Source organism: Sorex araneus, chromosome 4 (assembly GCF_027595985.1).
Source record: "Sorex araneus isolate mSorAra2 chromosome 4, mSorAra2.pri, whole genome shotgun sequence".
In the NCBI taxonomy this organism is placed as follows: Eukaryota; Metazoa; Chordata; class Mammalia; order Eulipotyphla; family Soricidae; genus Sorex; species Sorex araneus.
In genome coordinates this window covers 58,799,384-58,819,744 of record NC_073305.1, presented here as the reverse complement: position 1 = coordinate 58,819,744, position 20,361 = coordinate 58,799,384, and the positions used below count along the sequence as shown (strand labels likewise).

At 39.2% G+C, this 20,361-nt stretch overlaps 1 protein-coding gene across 9 annotated transcripts in view; it reads left to right on the top strand.

The window, feature by feature from the left end:
- CADPS (calcium dependent secretion activator) overlaps positions 1 to 20,361 on the top strand; it is a 527,814-nt gene that overhangs the window by 443,725 nt on the left and 63,728 nt on the right. For all 9 annotated transcript variants that reach the window (XM_055134465.1, XM_055134464.1, XM_055134468.1 and 6 more), the window contains 2 exons: positions 6,663 to 6,737; positions 7,627 to 7,710. In XM_055134465.1, the coding sequence (XP_054990440.1) occupies positions 6,663 to 6,737; positions 7,627 to 7,710 (159 nt within the window). The remainder of the gene's footprint in view (positions 1 to 6,662; positions 6,738 to 7,626; positions 7,711 to 20,361) is intronic.

Sequence of the window (20,361 nt, the reverse complement as noted above, 5' to 3'; positions counted from 1 at the left end):
CATAATGTTTTCAAGATTCATACATATTGTAGCATATGTGTTTCTTTCCTTTTAGTGACCAAATAATATCCTACTGTAAGAGATATTCTATCTCACATTTTATCAGTTCATCTGGTAGGCATTTGAGTTGTTTCAATTTTTTAGCTGTTATTAATAATGCTACCATGAATATTCATGTACGATTTTACATGATTTCAACTCTCTAGACTTTATGCCTAGAAGTGAATAGCTGGGTCATATGTTTACTCGATATTAAACTTTTTGAAAAATTGCTAGGCTTTTCCAAAGTGGCTGCACTATTTTATACTACCTTCACCAAATGAGAAAACATATTATCTACAACTTTGTCTGTAGTTCCTATTACCCTCTTTATTATGACCATTCCAGTGCGCATAAAATGGTATGCCATTGTATGTTTGGTTTTCAACGATGCTGACCATCTTTTGTGTACTTCCTGACCGCTTATTTGTTTTCTTTGAAGTTCTATCTATTCAAACTCCCCACTCATTTAAAAATTTTGGTCATCCATCTATTGTTTAGTTGTAACAGTTCCTTTTATATTCTGGACACTAAGCCATCATCATATGTTAACCTATGCTTCTCTTTTTCTCTTTCCTGGTGGTATGCTATATAGAACAAAAGATATTTTAAGTTTGATAGAATGTAAACTATCCATTTTCTGTTAAAGGACCTCAAAATTCCCACTGTAACAGTTTCTTCAAGAAGAAAACATTCCAGGGTTAGGTAGGTTTGTTACAATAGGGAAGATTTCAGGTCTCATCCCCCTGCCCAGCAGCTTTTATAATTCATATTTACATGATTCATTTGTGGTCACCTTGAGAGAGCACCCACAAACCTGCTCAGGCAGCTAAACAAACCTTAATTAGCCAGTTCACTCTGATTTTAACTTTTCCTATTTGAACTGGATCCGTGAGAAGTGTAGTAGAAAGGAGCAGAGTCCAGAGTTGATGTTCATAGAGATTCCCCTGAAAATCTGATGAAAACTATAGAGCCGTTTTCCAGAAAACAAATCCTATTACACAAAGTTACTTGGAAATTTGAAAAGATTTATAGACCTCATTAGGTCAAACTGACAAGTTCGGTTGGCAAGACATGATGGGAAGTAACACGTGTGTTACCTGTGTTAGAGTGGGGTGACATTGGCTAAACCTTACAAGTTCTGATTCTCTAGAAGAAAAAGTTCTGTGTAGAATAGACCCTCACATATTAATTACCAAAATGTGCAACTGTCAGCAAGTTACTTACACTTATTACCTTACTGTCCTTGTCAATTAAAGGACATGGTATGCAACATACAGCCTGAGAAGTATGTAGCTTATCAGAGTTAGAGAGTACATACAAGATGAGAAAGTTGTCTTGAACATACCCAAACAGCTACATCTTTTAGTTTAAATAATTGTATATTTCTTTCTGAACATTAATCTATTTTCTTGTTGTTTTGGTCTGGGGTGTATGTGCATGTGTGTGTGTGTGTGTGTGTGTGTGTGTGTGTGTGTGTGTGTGTGTGTGTGTGTGTGTGTGTGTGTGTGTGTGTGTAATGCCAGGAGTTAAAACCAGGGTACTAAACATGCAAAATATATACGCAGTCACTGAGCCTACATCCCCAATCCTGGGTATTGTTTAATTTGATAAAGTATTATAGAAAATACTTCATATATTCCCCCTTTAAGTGATTCGTTACTTTGTTACTTTTTCAACAAAAATAATCATCAAGTATGCTAATTTTATGAATGTGCCCTGACAAATAGGATAGTTTTTTGCTGTCTCCAGTTCCAATGTGGTATTCAAAATATAAGGAGAAAAAAACAGCAACTTGAGCTTTACTAAAGACTATTATGATTATTTTTCCTAAAATAGTGTACATCAAGGCCAGAGATACGGTAGAGTGGTTGAGGTACATACCTTGCATGTAGCTAATGTTAGTTCAATACTCAATAGCACATGCTTCCACAGCCTTGGGGGCCCCCAAGCACCACTGAGCAAGATAAACAGCCTTTGTTTCTTAAGTCATGCCAGAGAGACCTGCTCTGCCATTTACCTTTAGTATTACCTTTAGCATGTCTCATTCAGAGACATCTAAGTGACCAACTTGTGGGAAGTGAGACCTCTTCTGGCTTTAGAATGACAAATAACTGAGAACAGTTAGAATAAAGCCAGATAACCAATATCTGTAAATACATATTACAGGGACCCATGTAATGTTATTGATAGGTATTTGGAAACTAAAATTTTAATCTAGGGGGCAGAGGGCAGCTCCCAGGCATTGCTCAAGGGGTCAGGATACAAAGGGAACCATTCCTAGCTAGGATGGCAGTTGAATGTGAGGGCCCATGGATATGGTGTTGCTCAAACCCTGAGGTGCCAGGACCACCTTGGTGGTACTAAGGAAAGGAGGGAACTTAAATTTTAAACGGAACAACATTGAGCTGGAGCAATAGTGTAGAGTTAGGGCACTTGCTTTACATGACAGCTGACCTGGGTTTCATCCATGGTACTACATATGGCCCCCCAAGTCCACCAGGAAATATTCCAGAGTACAGAGGCTGAATTAATCCCTGAACATTTCCAGGTATGGCCCCAAAACAACAACAAAAAGAAAACAACATTTAACAATACCGATCCTTTTGTGTCCTTTTGTTTAATATAAGCCAGGGTTTGCTTTTCCTCATCAGTGTTATTAATGAAACCATATGAACAAAATGACATTACATTTGGCTGTATTTCCTCTCTGAGGTCTTGTTTTATGGCTGTGACCTTGGACACAGTTTCAGTGGGAAGTCTCAGTTATGCAGATTGTCCTTGTTATTTTTACCCCCTTTGTGGAAAGGAATATACATCTTCAGAGTAGAACTGAATTGCTCAAATTAAATCAGCCAAGGATGACTAAAAATATCCTGAAACTAGAGAACAGACTAATGTTTCATGTTTTGATTCGTGAGTATGGGCTAGTTAGTGCATATAGATCTAACTACTATTACCTGTATCTATCTAAATTCCAATTCCTTCTGTCTGTTCTAGACTAAATATTGGTCGGGTGACACAATCCCCTCCAACTTCCAGTCCACTTCTTAAATTTCATCATTGCAATGAAGTCTTATCTAAAGGCAGCTGCTAAAACATTTGTTAACCATACTTTTCCATCTTAAATATTTATTTTTTTCATTAAAATTTGTGACTAGACAGGAAATTGTGTATTAAGTAGTTTCTCACTTGGTCTAGTGTGTTTTCATCTCATTTCCAAGGTCAGATGGTCTTAACAGAAAGACAACATACACACAATCTGTTCCATGACAAGGCAAAATGTGCAGCACAGGAAGTCAAGTGGAATGATTTTCACAAATTGATTGTGAATTTGCAGCAATTTAGCTCAGCAGAAGAAGCTAAAGTGAACTTACCGTGTCATTGAAGCTTAGTAGTTTCCTTCCTATCCTCATGATCTAGTACCTCACAATATAACGTAGGGGTATTGTTATGCACATCAGGTCAGTCCAAGAGAACAGAAGAGGGGTCTGTGAAGAGCAACTGTCAGAAGGATCCTTCTTTGTATGTATATTAGAATATTTATTTGGCCACAAGAGATTAGGTGACAAGATATACTTGTAGAGAGAAAAGTAATTAAAAGATCTCTCTCTGAAGCTTTACATATGCAAAGAGTTATATCCCAAGATAGAGCAAAAAGTGAGGACAGGGTACTAACTATTGCTTCAGATAAGCAAGTCAATCAAATCAGTCTAGGGAGAACCTAATAAAATGGATCTGTGTATTTTGTAATTTCTTGATTAAGAATGGGAAATTCGGGCTGGAGCAATAGCACAGCAGGCAGGGCATTTGCCTTGAACGCGGCCAACCCAGGTTCAATTCCCAGCATCCCATATGGTCCCCTGAGCACCACCAGGAGTAATTCCTGAGTGCAGAGCCAGGAGTAACCCTTGTGCATCACCAGGTGTGACCCAAAAAGCAAAAACAAACAAAAAAAAGTGAGATTCTTTAATATTTACATCTTTACCCCATAATAAACAGAATAGATTTTTACCCTGTCCTACTACCTTTCCTAAAATACGTCTTGCTTACTTCATATTGCAATTGATATAAAGTATCTAAAGACATGAGTTTTGAAAAATCTATATACTCATTTAACCACAATGATAATCATTTAATAACTGTATTAATCATTGTATTGTAACATACATCACTTCTAAGTTTCTAAACTATATTCATGTGGACTGTTATGTTACTTTGGGTGGCAAACAAAATTGCTGTACTCACATAAAGGAAAATTCTAGTCCCATGGTGGAGATAATGACTACAAGAGTTTGATAGATTTAAGATTTCTGTGGAACCAAGAGGCTGAATAATCATATTGAAACACAGAAAAAGAAATGTGGAGAGGATTGGAGGTCAGATCATTAGTGTATAGTGAAAAGGGCAGATAGATAGTGGGACTCCCTGGAGAGAAGTCAGACCCAAGTTTTGGATGGCAAACTTGAAGGTGGGAAGAGGCTCTCTGAACTAGGGGCTTTCAGCCTTTTATGCACCTGTCTGTGGGCCTGCCACTGAAAAACACTGCTCTAAATCATATCTCCAAATAGTTTCCTTTCCACTCCTTAGAGAATGAAAAGATTTGAAGTTCCCTCCTTCAGAAAAGGAAGCTTGTTTGTCCATTGAAAAAGAAAGACGTTGTTAGCTGCTGATACCAATAGCCCAGATCTTTGTAGGTAAAGAACAAATTGCTCTTAGCTGGTTACCATTTCATCCAGATTTGTCAGGGAAACATTTCTAGTCTTAATAACTTTTGTTGCTTGCCTACAACTAGCTTTTTTTTTTTTAGTCAGCTCAATCTCATAATTAATTTAATCGATTTGAATCATTTTAGCAATCCCAAGAAAATGTAGCAGAGTGAGGCAGTCACATGAAGAAGAAAACTGAGCGTGTGATTCTGGATCTTTTCTCAAGACCTAAAAATGAATTTGGAGCCCTGTCAATATTCCTGAATTCTTTTTTTCTCTATTTTCTTTCTTTGTGTTTCTAGCAGAGAAATCTGCAGATAGCTTTTGCATTTAGCTTCAGGTTTATGCCACTTCCCAGTTAATCCTTCTAGCAGTATGCTGCCATGGGTTGAGATTCATTAGGTTTGTACAACAGGGTCATTTATTTTATGGTGTTCCCCCTATCCTCACTTGATCTTCAGAATAAATCTAGGTACCTAAGAATGAATCATAAGAGAAAGATTTGGGACCTGGTTTTTAAATAACATCATCATCATCATCAAGTAATAACAGACCTAAATATTTCTACAGAATTTAGCTCATTCCCTTTCCAAAATTCATAATTTTTCTTTCTCTTTGGTCTTGGGGCCATGATATTATTATGGATTTTGTTTGTTGATTTTCTTTTTTTTTAGTTGCTTTCAGATGAAAACTCTGAGCTATATTTTCTTAGGCAACTTGACTTTCACCTTTGTGCTGAGATTTATGTAGGTATTCCAATTCCAGATCAAATTTCCTTAAGACTTTAAATATTTTAACTTAATTCACATTCCTTTTCTTTCTCTCAATAATTCTTATCACCAGTTACCAGAATGTCCAATCATATTATGATGGCTTATTATTTCTTTATGGTTTCATAGTTTTTTTGATGATATGTTAATTTTTGTTTTCTCATGTGTCCTTTTGTCATAAATTTTATTTGAGCTATTCCTTTTTTTCTATTCCTAATTAACCATCCTTCTGAAAGTTTGCTAAAGAGTGGGTAAGTTCATTTTCTTTTCCAAATAGCAATGTTTTGCATTGTTGTTTTTTATTAATAAAATTATGAATAATTCAAATGGATACTAAAATGATCTAATAAATGTCAAGAAACTGGCATATAATAGTTTTTGTTGAAATCAATTTTCCTATTTTCTCTGGCATTTACAGAAGATTTTTGTTTGTGTGGGGGTTTGTTTTTGCATTACTATTTAAATTTAATCAACTGCAGCAGTTAGAGAAATTTAAAATCTTTGAAGCAATCTCTAAGTAGAGGCTCTAAGCCTGCGGCTGCTTATTCATGAATGAAGAAAAAGAGTGGTTTCCACAAGGGTCTAGATAGAGACACTGCCTGAGATTGAATCAACACCTAGATATATAAAGGGGGGGGGCCTCTGAAGAATTAGCGAAAGTATCTGAAGGTTTTAAGAATAGTTTTTTCAAAATCAGTCACAGTGCCTTCGATTCTTTTTAAAATAATTCTAAGTTTAGGTCTCATGCCCCCACGGTTTTCCACAGATAATTTTTTACCCCCTGTATTAAATTATTATAGACTCTTGTTTTGTAAAAAATAAAACCTAGTTCAACACACTGAGAAGCCATTAAGCCATCCATGCATGCTATTTGTAAATGTGTGTTTGTGTCTACACATATCAAAGCTATCAAGAAAAGCCCTGGGTGAAGAACAATGTGTCTGGTAATTTTTTTTTAAGAGCTTCAGATCTCTCTTCATCAAAGGCCTGGAGTCAGAATCTTACAGATGCTTCCAGGACGAGGGAAATAAACTAGGTCTGCAGACCAGGCTTTATTTATAAATTGCATTGTCTAAAAATTCCTGACGAATGTAATGCCATCACCTCCCAAACATGCTAATATTTGTCTTTCTGTGTTCTTCAGCATCAGTACCATTCAAAAATAGATGAACTAATTGAAGAAACTGTTAAAGAAATGATAACACTCTTGGTGGCAAAGGTAACCTTCAACTTCAGGTGAAATGTTTGATTGTGAATGTTGCTTTGTTATGTCTACATTTCCATTAAAATGTAACACGTTAAAAAGTTGAGCTGGATACTTGTATTTCTCACGAAACAAGATTGTACGTCACCCAGCCTCACATAGAATGATTTTTCTGATGATTTTGAGTCGTGTGAAGACGAATTGATGAGGTGGCATATGTTAGCTTAATAAGAATTTGTCCCTAAATGATGCACTAGGTTGTGCGGGAAATGTTTGTTTTGTTTTCAGCACTGACAAAGTTAGGTTTTAAAATACAGAAAGTTAAACGGTAATAAGGAATTCTGCCATCATGAAAACCCCCTTTCCTCTAGTTTTACATGCAGTGAGAGTCATAATAAAACATAAAAGTCAGATAAAGCTATTTCAGTCACCCTCATGAATTATAGAATTTTAACTAAGTAATGCTGAATGGGAAGACATTTATATTTGCCAGTGCTTAGCTTCTGTTTTCCCCAAATTACTGATAAAATACAAATAAAAATAGATTGGATTAAATGTAGTGCTAATATGTAACATAAAAACTGCTTTGCGCAGTTTTGGATTTTGAAAAGTGCATTTAATATTATCGCATGCTATATGCAACTCAATAATATTTTGTCACTTTGCACTTCTGTAACACTCTATATTTGCAATCACATAATAATGAAGGGAAAGCCGGATAAGTCAAATATTTTTATGTAAAGGGATTCTATTCCTTTCCCCAAAGGCGGGAATCAAGTAATAGAATACAAAAAATGGGCAGGGAATTCAATGCTTGTTTCCCTCTGATTATGAATGTTGTTTAATATTGTTAACAATTGTCATTTGAAACAATAATTATTTTTCTTTTTTGCCATTTTACTAGTTCGTTACTATCTTGGAAGGAGTACTGGCAAAATTATCCAGATATGATGAAGGGACCTTGTTTTCTTCTTTTTTGTCATTTACGGTAAGTGAAGAGCTTTCCCGATTTGGATTTTTTTTTATTGAGTGAAGAATGCTATTATGTCATTTTCGTTTTAGATTGTGTGTAAATATGGTTAACAACAAATCAATAACAGTAACACCAAGAGATGAGTGGCATTTCTTAACAGCAGGCAATCCCAAAAAATTATTGCCGTTTAATTTGTGAATATTAAATGTGTATGTGGATATGTCCACACATGTACTGACACAAATGTTTGTTTGGCCTTCTATGCCAAGAGTTCCTGGTCTGAGCCCACTTTTATTTGCTAGATAAAACAGTTCCTATTTCTGAGCCACCATTCCTGCATCTAAATGTATAAAATTAATGTAAAGGTTGCAAATGAGACTTTCAGGTCATATGGAGCTTGAAACATGTTCTGTTTTTTCCTTACTTTATCAGGTACAATTTTATTAACTGGATTTGTTAACATTTAATGGATTAGCTTAAAAATTGGGAGACACTCCCAGAGACAATTGTATTCTGAGGCTTTCCTTATCACACTGCCACACAGAGTATATGTCTGTACAGAGCTATGGTGGACAAGAAAGGTCCCTGGTGGTCTGCATTGATCAAATGTATATACCTGTCTCTTAGATGCTTTACTCACTAACTGGTTCTGGTATACCCTTAATTTCTAATCTATGGAGTGGATGATCAAGTCAAAACAAATTCTCAGAAACCCAAATTCTGCACCACAATAGGTTATGGGTATAGAAGTGAGTGGACCCTGGGCAAAAATCAGCTGAATTCTAAGTAGGTCTCATATTCCTCTATGAATTTTCCTGTGAACTCACTTGGCTGTGACATTCCTTTCTTTCAAGTCATGGGAGGTGGCGGAAGGGACTCTCTTTTCTCTGGAGAAACTCATTCTCTCTTGAGCACATTTTCTTTTCTCTCCCTTTGAATAAAATTTCTCTAAAAACAAAAAAAAGTAGTTCTCTGTCAGTAAAGAACCCATGGAGAGGGTCAATATGAATGTTCTGCTTCAGGCCTGGTTCTCCCACCTTTGCTAGAGCTAGGTGGGCACTGTGGCTGGGTGCTTTTGGGCAGCAGGGTGCTTGCTGGCCTGTGACCAGCTGTTTTCCTCTAACTAGACTACTCAAAAGGCAACTAGTTTAAAACAGACATTAACATTTAAGAAAAGACCAAACAGAGGTTCGGGAGTAGCTCATCCTTGTCCCTGGCATTGGCCAGAACCAAGTTTAAATCTTTGCACCTGAATTAGCAAGTGTGTGATCGTGAGCAGGTGACTCATCCTACCTAACCTGAATTTCCTTTGGATTTTAGTTTGGGTTTGGGGGAGGGGTCAATTATGTCATTTTGGCTTGGGAACATATGTGTATATTGCAGTCAAACCAGAGTTGTATGGCAATAGGGTCTAGATCTTCACTAGTGTGCTAGAGTGAAGATTATTGGCAGACCTCAATGTTTTCATCTGACACTAGCCTAGCACAGACTAGACCTTGGTGAAATGGCAGCTCTTGCTAACAAAACATAATTACCATAATTATTATATGCTAGATTGCTACATGGACACAAGTTCAAGTTTACCCAAAGTCTTCTCAGCTCAAACATTAGCTTCCTGGGAATAAAGGGAATGTAGGCCGAGAACATTAAAAACAATTTTTTAATTAATTTATTTTTTTAATTAGTGAGTCACCGTGAGGGTACAGTTACAAATTTTCCCATTTTCATGCTTGTGTTTCCCTCATGCAATTTAAAACATTTTTTATATAGCATTCGCCTAGTTCCATGCCCATCTCACATTGATAGGAAACACTGACTTTCCTATGCAGAAGGACTATACTTATTTCCCAATGTGTGATGAGCCCTGGTCCCAGAATGGATTGAAAAAGGCAGGGTAAGCAGAGCGTGGTGAGAATTGGAATTCTCTGTGATTTCACTCTATGAGTCATCCATCGTGTGTCACACCTGAAAAGATATCTGTATAACCCCCACCTTTGTTTGACTTTGGCTTTTGTTTGGGGAGTAGGGGATTTTTGATACCCAGGGCTTCACATATGCAAGACAACCACACTGGGGCTAAGCTGTGCCCCTAGCCCTCTAGTTCATGTATTTGAGGGAAAAAAAAAGGAAGACTCAGAGACGAGTGATCTGTCTAAGATCACATAGCAATGGAGCACAGTTGGGGAAGGAACTTGGGTCTTCTGTCAGCTCCCCTCTGTGCACAGGCCCCACTTAATGGCTTTCTGGAGCAAGTGGGATTCGCTGGCAACTGCCTGGCTCTAGAAGGGAGATGGGCAGATGAGTAGGGACAATTCATCGAGAAGGATTTAGGCAGAGCACTTGAGTAGGAAACATTTGATAATCCTTCATTCCTCAATGAAGTCCTGGAAATGATGAAAAAGAGGCAGAATTAAATGCAACATTTCAGTAAAACATTCCTCTGACACCCACAAAAATCTATCACTTGCTCTGAGTCTTCACTCAAGCAAGTATTTTTCCTGCACTGGACTTCAACCAGCGAAAACCTGGAAAGTCCCTTTGCTCTTTATTGAACTGAAATCCGTCTCCCAAGGGCCCACCTCCTTCCTAACTTACCCAGAGAACCAGTTCAGGAGCAGCCTTATCAAGACCACGTAGGAGGAAGGTTGTCATGGCAGGATTAGGAACGAAGTAGACCTAGCTTCTCCTGTGCAGTGTTCAAGCTGAAACTCTCCCTCCTTTCGTCTCCCTTTTCGGAGACATTTTGCAGCCGCACAGACTAGAGAAGTCACCGTAACTGAAGAACACTTTGGTGCCTGTTGCTGGGCCTGTAACTTCCCTTTCTTAGTGACACTTCTCCCACACACTTGGCCATCCCCAGGCCAAAAGCACCCACTTATCATTTGCAGCCTGTGTTCTCATCTCCCGCTGGTATTCCAGTATTGGAGAGCCTGAGCTGTTCTTAGCGGTGGCAGGAATCTCTCCACGCATGGATTCTGAGCTCCTGCCCAAATTTCAAAGGGCCTTTCATGACTTCCTGCAGCCAATTGTGTTCATTACCCAGGAGCAGCATAGAGGGAGAGGGGCTGAGCAGAGGTTACGTGCAGAGAGCCTTAGGCTCAATGAGGAGAGAGCCAGTTAGGTAGCCTGGGTACCTAGACCACGGTGTAGGGAGTATGCTGACACCCTGGCATGATTCCCTTCACTCTGTTCCCATTTTTGATTTGATTCTTCAAGTATTACTGTGCACTTACCACATCCCCACCTCAGCAAGGCTGCCAAGTCTGAGCCATGTGCTCTGCCCCCCAGAAAGCTGACAAGTATCGACAAATATGCCACCCTTTCCCCCTCTTTCTCCCGCTGAGCGCCTCCTTTTCCTGGGTGGGCTTGATTTCATGGTCCAAGCCAGACATTTTGGAAAACGTCTGCAGTGGCACAGAGCAGGCAGGAATATTTATTTCTCGTCTCCATCTGCATTGCTTCCTCTCTTGGAGAGGAGTTGGGGGGAGGAGGGAGGATGAGATGTGGCTTCTCCGTGCCAGCCCGAGAGGCGCCCAAGCGCACCCTCCTTCACCAGTCTCAGCAGCAGTAGCAGCCTCGGATTTTGGATTCCTGGAGGCAGGCGCCTTTCGAACTTTTGAAAGATCAGCCCAGTTGGAAGTCACAATTAGCAACTATCTGCCCATTTCCCCTGCCTACAAGATGTGCTTTTATGTGGATTGTATGCTTGAAAGGGTCCTGGCTCATAGGTAGCTGGCATTCTTCAGGAGCCAAAAGAGGGACAAGCAGGTGGCCAGATCCCACTCCCAGCACACTGAAATCTTTCCTTTGGTCTTATCCAGATGCTTACCTCCATTTCCTCCTGGCACCCATACACTCATTCATTCACCTGATACACAATAAAGGAGCACCTCTGTGTCACGAATTATATCAGATGCCAGGAACACGGCACTGAGCCAAGAAGACATGCTCTCTGTTCTGTTGGAGCCTAGAAAAAGAGATGGGAGTTTTTTTTGGAAAAAGAAATAAAATTATCTAGTGGATTAATGTTTTATAGATCATAATCTAGAGCGGGGGAAAAGCCAGGGATGGAAGCATTCTAGCTAGAATGGTCATGATGGAAGGGGTCTTTGAGACAATCAGGCAAACAGAGACTGGAAATGGGTAGCCTTGGGGAAGAGGAAAGACTCTTCTGGACAGACTGGCATTTGTAAGAGCCACAAGACAGGAAATTATGAGGCATTTTTGCAGGGTATCTTGGAGGGAACATGATTTTGTTTTAGAGGATCAAGACGATGTTGGGGTGGAGACAGACAGATGTGGAATGCCTCTGAACTATGTATAGTGAAGAGCTCAAGTGAGCAAAATGAGTCCTGGGAGTTAGTGGTATAGAAGGCCAAGAGCAAATAGATATGGGCTAGCATCCTGGTTCTACCCATCACCAGGAGTTGCGGGATCTGGAACATAGGATCAAACCTTTGTGTTGAATTCCCTTCCATTTATCACAATGAAGGTTTTGTTTAATGAAGATAGAAATCAAATGTTACTACAGGAGCCTCAGCTCCTATGCTTTAGTATACCTGCTAAGTGCCAGCACAGAGCTAATTCTTCAAATTTTTCTGTATTTTTAACTTTGACTCCTCTGCACAATACCACTCCAGGAAGAGTACTGATGATCAGACTGAGGATCACGGATGATTAAGTCCTCCAGGTACACCAGCATCTCACACTAAAATTCAGAGTGTCTGACTGGAAAGTACAGGGCACTTGTCTTGTATACTGCCCACCCAGAGTTTCCCCACTTCTGATCTCCCAGTTCCGCCTAGAGGCAGAACCAGGAGTAAGCTCTAACTCCTTCCAGGTTTGGCGCCCAAACCAGAACCAAAATAGAACAGAGTCTAAGGGGAAATTAAACATGTAGGAAAGCCCAGCTCTACCCAGCAGACAGACAACTGTATTCAATGCTCTAAAAACCCCTAGATTTTATCCCAGGTACATCCTTTCCTACTGAATCTATATGGAAAGATTATACATGACAAGAAAGCTATAATCCTTGGAGATTACAGGACAGAGGGAGAAATTTTTGACTGCCAGGAGCCCAACTCATATCTACTAAATGTCCAATGTCTAAGTCAAAATACCCTCACTCACTCCCTTTTCCATAATATTGTTTAGTACTTAGAAATAAAATAGACATGGTCCTTCCTGCTAGAATTCAGGACCAGGGCTAATGTCATCAACTGCTTTTATGCCCTTGATGTCATGCCAGGGAACAAGGGAATTCACTTCTATCCATGGAGCATTTGGACCAGGAGACAGCTTAAACCTTAGAGGTAGTGTGTGTTCCTAATAATTTGAAAGTGCTCTGATGCCATTTCACTTTGGCTCTGGCTTTGGGGATTTTCCTGTAGAGAAGGGGCAGAGAATAGCATGTGCTAATGATGTTGCTGTGGAGAGGTCTTGGTCCACTCTCATAGGGTAACAACATCAAATTATCAAATGCTGATTTCACATGAATCAAGTCCATTGATTCAGAGTGAAGATGCTGCCTTGGACAAAAACAACAACTGTAGCAGAACTAGCTGACATTTATTGAGCACATCCCTATGTACCAGACATTTTGTTAAGTGACTTACATGCACTTTCATGTCTCATTCCCACAATCATCCAATGCAACGTATTAGATAATTACTCCCATTTTATAGATAAGGAACGCTGAGTAATTTTTCCAAAATCACACAGCTACTAAGACTTCACTTGAGATTTAGTCGCTTATTGTTTCTGAAATATTCTTCCCCATAGAAATACAGAAACCCAAGGCTGGAGCTATACTACAGTGGGTAGGTAGGGCTTTTGTCTTGTACGAGGCTGACTTGGGTTCAATCCCCATTATCCCATATGTTCCCCCGAGCACCACCAGGAGTAATTGCTGAGTGCAGAGCCAGGAGTAACCCCTGAGCACTGCTGGGTGTGACCAAAAAAAGTGAAAAAAAAATTAGAAATACAGAAACCCATAAATGAAGTCAATTGGTGACTCTTCCCAAACCCATTTCACTTGTTGATATCACTTTTAAAAAGCAAAACCCTTCTATTTTTACCTAACCAGAAAAAAATTAAGTATATAAATTATCTGGATTGGAGCAATAGCACAGGGGGTAGGGTGTTTGCCTTGCATGCAGTCGACCCGGGTTCAATTCTTCCATCCCTCTCGGAGAGCTTGGCAAGCTACCGAGAGTATCCCACCCACAGAGCAGAACCTGGCAAGCTCCCCGTGGTATATCCCATATGCCAAAAACACTAACAACAAGTTTCACAATGGAGACGTTACTGGTGACTGCTCGAGCAAAATATATGAACAACGGGATGACAGTGCTACAGTGCTATGTAATTATCTAACAGTTTTTGATAAAAATCAAAGTAATCAACATTTAAAACTCCCCACTTCTTATGTGCTTTTCAAATCTCCAGTTTCGTGTTATTTTCATTCAGCATGTGATTATTGAATATCTACTAGTGGGAGCCTAGCAATAAACAAGTGGGCAATGACATTTACTGTGTATTTGCATGAGAGAGATATATTTTCAGTAAGCAATTTATAAAAGTGGCAATTATGCGGAGAGAGAGAAGTAGCCAATGCCATGGAATCATAGCCCAAAGGGACCCAACCTCATCTGGGAGGCTGAGCGGAGAATGACTCTTGAGCTGAGATCTAACAGATGAGTAAAAATTCCCCAGGCAAAGAAAAGAACAAAGAATGTTCTGAGATACAGAAACTTAGAGGAGAATGAGAAGATCTAGTGCATTCTAAGAAGTAGAAGTTCGTCATTATTAAGGAAGAGGTGAAAGCTTTAACGGGGACCGGGGGCAAAAAAGGATAGAAATGGAGACAAATAGCTAGTGAGGAGTCTGGTGCTAAAGGAACTTTACCATGATTTGTAATTTAAGGGTTTTAAACTGGGACGTTATAAACTTGATTCGATTAGAGAAGTTAGGAGATGTTTACAGAGATCAGCTATCAGTTACAAGCCAGCGTTGAGGTTGTGGTCTTCTGATTTTATAGTTTTGAGCCACCATTGTAAGAAAGAAACTGATTTCTGATTTCCTCTGATATGTTTTCCTTATATGGACCAAATAAAACGCAGTGCCCCAAACATTACAGAACGACAGAGCCCTGATCTGCCAGGGCTTCAACTGCCTTCTTTCATCAGCCACTCACCAGCGTTTTAGAACTTGACATTCACTTTGGGGCCTATGACAGATAATTTTATCACCTAGTAGGACATCATCCTCATTTCTAGTTCATTTCCTTGAAAACACAGTTGACAATTAACATACCTGCTGTCCAAGCAACATTTCAGAAGCTCTTCAGAAAGAAAAAAAAAGAAGCATCCAAAGTTAACAGTTTCCCTTAATATTCTTCAACAGACAAATGTAGTTCAAAGTGAACATAACACAGACACAGTATTTTCTTCAGTCTGTGAGGTGCTGAGCGACCAGGTCATAGTGATGTCAGGGATGAAATAAATACCTAATGAACATGTACATGACTTCAAACAGAAATTAATTGTTCTAACCTAACCTCTGGGCCACCTCAACAGGGAAACCTATCTCTAGAAAGTTAAAGGGAGAGATGTCATTGAGAAGGCCAGACCAGAAGGAATATGGGCAGGTTAATTGTCATCACTGAGTCTCGGTTTCTTTATCTGTTAAGAGTGGAAATGCTGATGGCTACATCAGAGAACAGACAGTATAATCAGAGATAGAGAACAGTAGACATTGCATAACAGCCAGTTCATGGTAGATGGTCCATAAAAAGCCATTTTTAGTCTGGTGTTTAGCTCACTCAAAAGCTCTAAGAAGGCAGCTTGCTCTATCAAGCCCATGTTCTTTCTTGAATACATTATCTCTCTATTTCAACTCTGAAAAGGCCTGTGCTCTCTCCTGAATATGTATCCCTCTCTCTCTCCCCACCACATCTTTCTAAGTTTCATTCAATATAAACTATCTTGCATCACATGCACATGCGCAAAATAAAAGGTAGGAGACTTAATGACCCTACTGCTTTGAACCAATTGTTTTCTTATTTGGTCAGCTCTTCGCATAGCAATAATTTCTCCTAAGTAAACTCAACTATTTTCCATATAGGATCAACCAAAACCCTCATAGCTTCTATTCCAAAACTCTCTTTTTTCAAAAAATTACACAAATCTAAGGTTTTATTGGAGCGATAGCACAGCGGGTAGGGCATTTGCCTTGCATGCGGCCAACCTGAGTTCGATTCCCAAGAGTATCCCGCCCACACAGCAGAGCCTGGCAAACTACCTTGGCATATTCAATATGCCAAAAACAGTGATAACAAGTCTCACAATGGAGACTTTACTGGTGCCCACTCGAGTAAATCGATGAACAAGGGGACAACAGTGCTACAATAGTGCTATGACAATTTTCTGTAGTACAAGGCATCCACTGATTCTTCAGCCATTTTTAATTCCGATATAATGTCTCAGATACCTTGGCATTAATTAAATATTTGCTTTCTTGCGGTATGTAAACAAAATGGAATCCTACTCCACTATAAAAAATGAAATTTTGCAGTTTGCTATAATGCACATGAGGGTATTGTGTTAAGTAAGTCAGAGGAAGAAAGACAAATGCTAGGTGATCTCATTCATCTGTGGTATGTAGAAAGACAAACGGGATGTTTGACAGTATGAAGCAATGATAAATATTGGTTTGGGATCACAGAACTCAATTTACTGAGCAGTTTGGGAGGAAAGGTATATGAGGAAATATGTGATGGACTAGAAGTGACTCGAAGACAGTGGTGGAGAATCTTGGACAATTTAGGGGGCGGTGTCTATAACTGTACATCAGTACCATAAAAGTACCACAAAAATACTATTGTAACCATGTTACATGAACTATAATATAAAAGAAAATAAAATGAAAATGTTTGCTTCACCAAGACTGAGTATTATATTCTACACACATATTCTAGATTCAGCCTGGTTTTAATATGCACTGAGATTGCTCATTTGTCTATAACTAGGGTATGATTTTTCAACAGATTAACTAATCTTTAGTCTTAGTTTATTGACCTATAAAACAAAAATAAAATAAGGCTGACATTATGTGTTATTGTTAGAATTAAATGGGAAAAAAGTCGCATACATGGTATGAGACAAGCATGTAATACTTTAGGTATTATTATTGTAGATTTTCCTATGACCATATCACAGAATATTGAATATTTGATGTCTCCTTAGCCATCATGTTTTATTTTTAATTTTTATTGATTGAGGTTCCATGGTTTATAAATTATTAGTAATGGTTTCCATGGACCAAATTCCAGTACCACTCCTGTCACCCGTGTACTCACATCCCTCTCTCAATTATCCCTTCTCAAGTCCCCACCTCCCAAATCAAATATGTGGATCAGTTTTCCCATTATGCTACCTTTAGACCTTTGTTGCTGCCCATTGTGTATTTTTAGTGCCATATTTGAGAAAGATTATGCTATATCTATCCCTTTCTTTCTGACTGACTTCATTTAGCATTATATCCTCTAATTTCTTCCATGTTGCTGAAAATAGCATTATTTTGTTTTTTCTTGGAGCTGCTTAGCATATCATTGTGTATATATACCACAATTTCTTGATCCTTCTATCCATAGTCTGGCATCTGGGTTGCTGCTCTAGCTTGACTATTGTACTAAATGCAGTAATGAACATAGGTGTGCCTTATTTTTCAAATTAATGTTTTTGTGCCCACTGGAGCAAATCAGTGAGCAATAGCATGACAGTGATACAGTCAGTGATACAGTGTTTTAGGGATTGATGCAAAGACATGGTATCTCTGGGTCATATGGTAGTTCAATTCCTGTTTTTGGATAAATTTCCATAAAGGTTGAACCAGACAATATTCCCACTAATAGTGCATGAGGTTTCCTTTTTCACCACAACCCACCCCATGTTTTGTTTTGCATTTAACATTAGGGATACAATGGGAATAAGAGGTATTTAAATTGAATCATCATAGAGATACACAATTAAAAAGTTTTTCATGACTGAGTTTCAGTCATATGATGTTCCAATGCCCATCTCTTTAACAGTGTACATTTCCCACCATCAGTGCCTCCAGTTTCCATCCCGACACCCCGCCCTCAGCCTGCTTCTGTGTTCTGTGGAAGGCACTTTTCTTCTCTCTCTCTCTCTCACTTGCTCGCTCTCTCCCTCTCTTTCTCTCTCGCTCTCGCTCGCTCACTCACTCGCTCTCTCGCCCTCTCTCTTTCTCTCTCTCTCTCTCTCGCTCGCTCGCTCTCTCTCTCTCACCCTCTTTCTGTTCTTTTGAAGCCACCATATTTTAAATGACTGCTGTATGATGTAAGGTACTGAGCTGGGAGTTGTAGAAATAGGAAGAATATTTTAAGGTATTCCTTATCTTTACTGTTTGTAAGCTAGCTCTAGAATACACAAAATGTTAATTTCCTTTGGAGTTTTTCTTAGTCCATTGTTTCCAATGATGTGCTGAACTCTTTCTGTCTGCTGGTGAGAGCCAATTCTCTACCTATTGACACTTAGTCATGTCATATTGGTAGCTTGGATCAAACATCATCATGAAATATTTGGACATGAAACTCAAAATCAGCAGACCTGGGCTGAAGTGATAGCATAGCGGATAGGACATTTGCTTGCACACGGCCAACCTGGGTTCAATTCCCAACATCTCATATGGTCCCCTGAGCACCTCCAGGAGTAATTCCTGAGTGCAGAGCCAGGAGTAACCCCTGTGCATCGCCAGGTGTGACCCAAAATACCAAAAAAAATCAGCAGACACTACCAAACACTTCTTTCATTTTCATTGTCATTTCCTTATAGACATATTTTTGGGGGGCTTGGGGCCATATCCATTGGTGCTCAGGGCTGACTCCTGGTTCTGTGCTCAGATATTACTCACAGTGGGACCTGAGGGACAATATGTGGTGCTGAGAATAGAACCTGGGTCAGCCACGTATAAGACAAGTGCCTTACATATTGTACCATCACTCTGGCCCCAATCATATTATTTTTATTCTTTCTTATTCTATTTTTATTTCCTTTCCCTTCCTTTCCTCCTTTTCTCTCCTTCTCTTCAGCTATTTCTGTAGTTCAGCACTATTTTCCAAAAATGGAATACGAACTGAGATGATGTTAGATGCTACAAAAACTCAGTATTCAATCACATCAATCACATACTGAGGTCATTCCCTTTCTTGTTTCATTTTCATCTGTACTCTTTTATCACAGAGTAAGTTTCCATTTGTATCTCATGGCTCTCACACATCTCTCAAATTTCCTGTGTTCTTCTACAACAAATACTCAAGAGAAAGAATGAGCAGGTCTTGAAATGAGCAAGTTTACAGCAGAAAAGCAGGTCAACCTACTTTTAATTGTTTTATTTATATATCATTTCTTTTCATCTTTATTTGACTGAAGTGACAGTGATATTTTTCACTTATGGTAGTGATATAAACTACCCTTTTATAACAAAGAATTTAAAAAATGATCCAACAGAAGGGAAATTAAGTGACTAAGTAAACATAGTACAGAGACATGTGGCCAATAGTCAAAATCAGGGAGGTGGTATAGATGTGGGAAATTTTGAAAGGAGTGATTCATTCTAGCCACCCTACTTTGCAGTGCGTAAACTGAGCAGAGAAGAAAAGTGACTTTAATATCTAATTTAATCATAGCCCAGCACAACCACTTGTTTGGTTGGGTTTGGCTTTTTGGTTTTGGGGGTTTTTTTTGTTCTGTTTTGGGATTACACCCAGCAATGCTCAGGAGTCATTCCTGGCTCTGTAATCAGTAATTACTCCTGGCAGTGCTCAGGGAACCATATTGGATGCTGGAGATCAAACCTAGGTCAGGCACATGCAAGGTAAGCGCCTTACCTATGGTACTATCTCTCCAACCCTGCAACTACTTTTTGCTTTCTGCACTTTTTATTTGAATTGAAAGGGAAAAGTGGGTGAGGGAACAAGCAAACAAAACCACCTCTCAGAGTTGAGCTGTCCTAAACTATGTGGGATAAATTGCCATGGACAGCAGTGAACAATCTATACTCTCCGTTCAGGCTGGGTCAGATAGGGAAGAAGGGAAGGCCTCTGAGGTATATGTGATCCAATTATGCAGAAACATTACCATTCAGAAATGCCTAGACTGCCCTCTTTTGTTCAGCATAAGCATATACAAATGCCAGGGGTGCAACACAGGGCCCTTGTCCTCTCCTGCTTGCATTCTATTGTGTTTCTTGATCTTAAAAGATGTTCAAATCTTAAAGTGTTCAGAGGTAGAGACCCTCACATATAAGCAAAAGCCTATTTGGAGGTTGCACAAAACTTAAGCTTTTGTTTTTTCACTTTTGAGTTTTTCCTAGAATGAGAGGATAAGAGTTTGCCACATAAGCAGACTGCTCAAAAAGCAGTGCAGCATCATTAAGAGGGCAAACCCCGGAGTCAGACAGATTCGTGTCCAAACACCAGTTCCATGATGCCCCAAGCTGGGGATCTTATAGGCAGTCAGATATTCTCTGAGCCTCAGTTTCCTCATCCACAATTGATGATTATAATCACGCCCTCCATTATGAGGGTTAATTACTACTAAATTGCTTAGCCTTATACCAGGCAAATAGTAAGCATGCAACCAT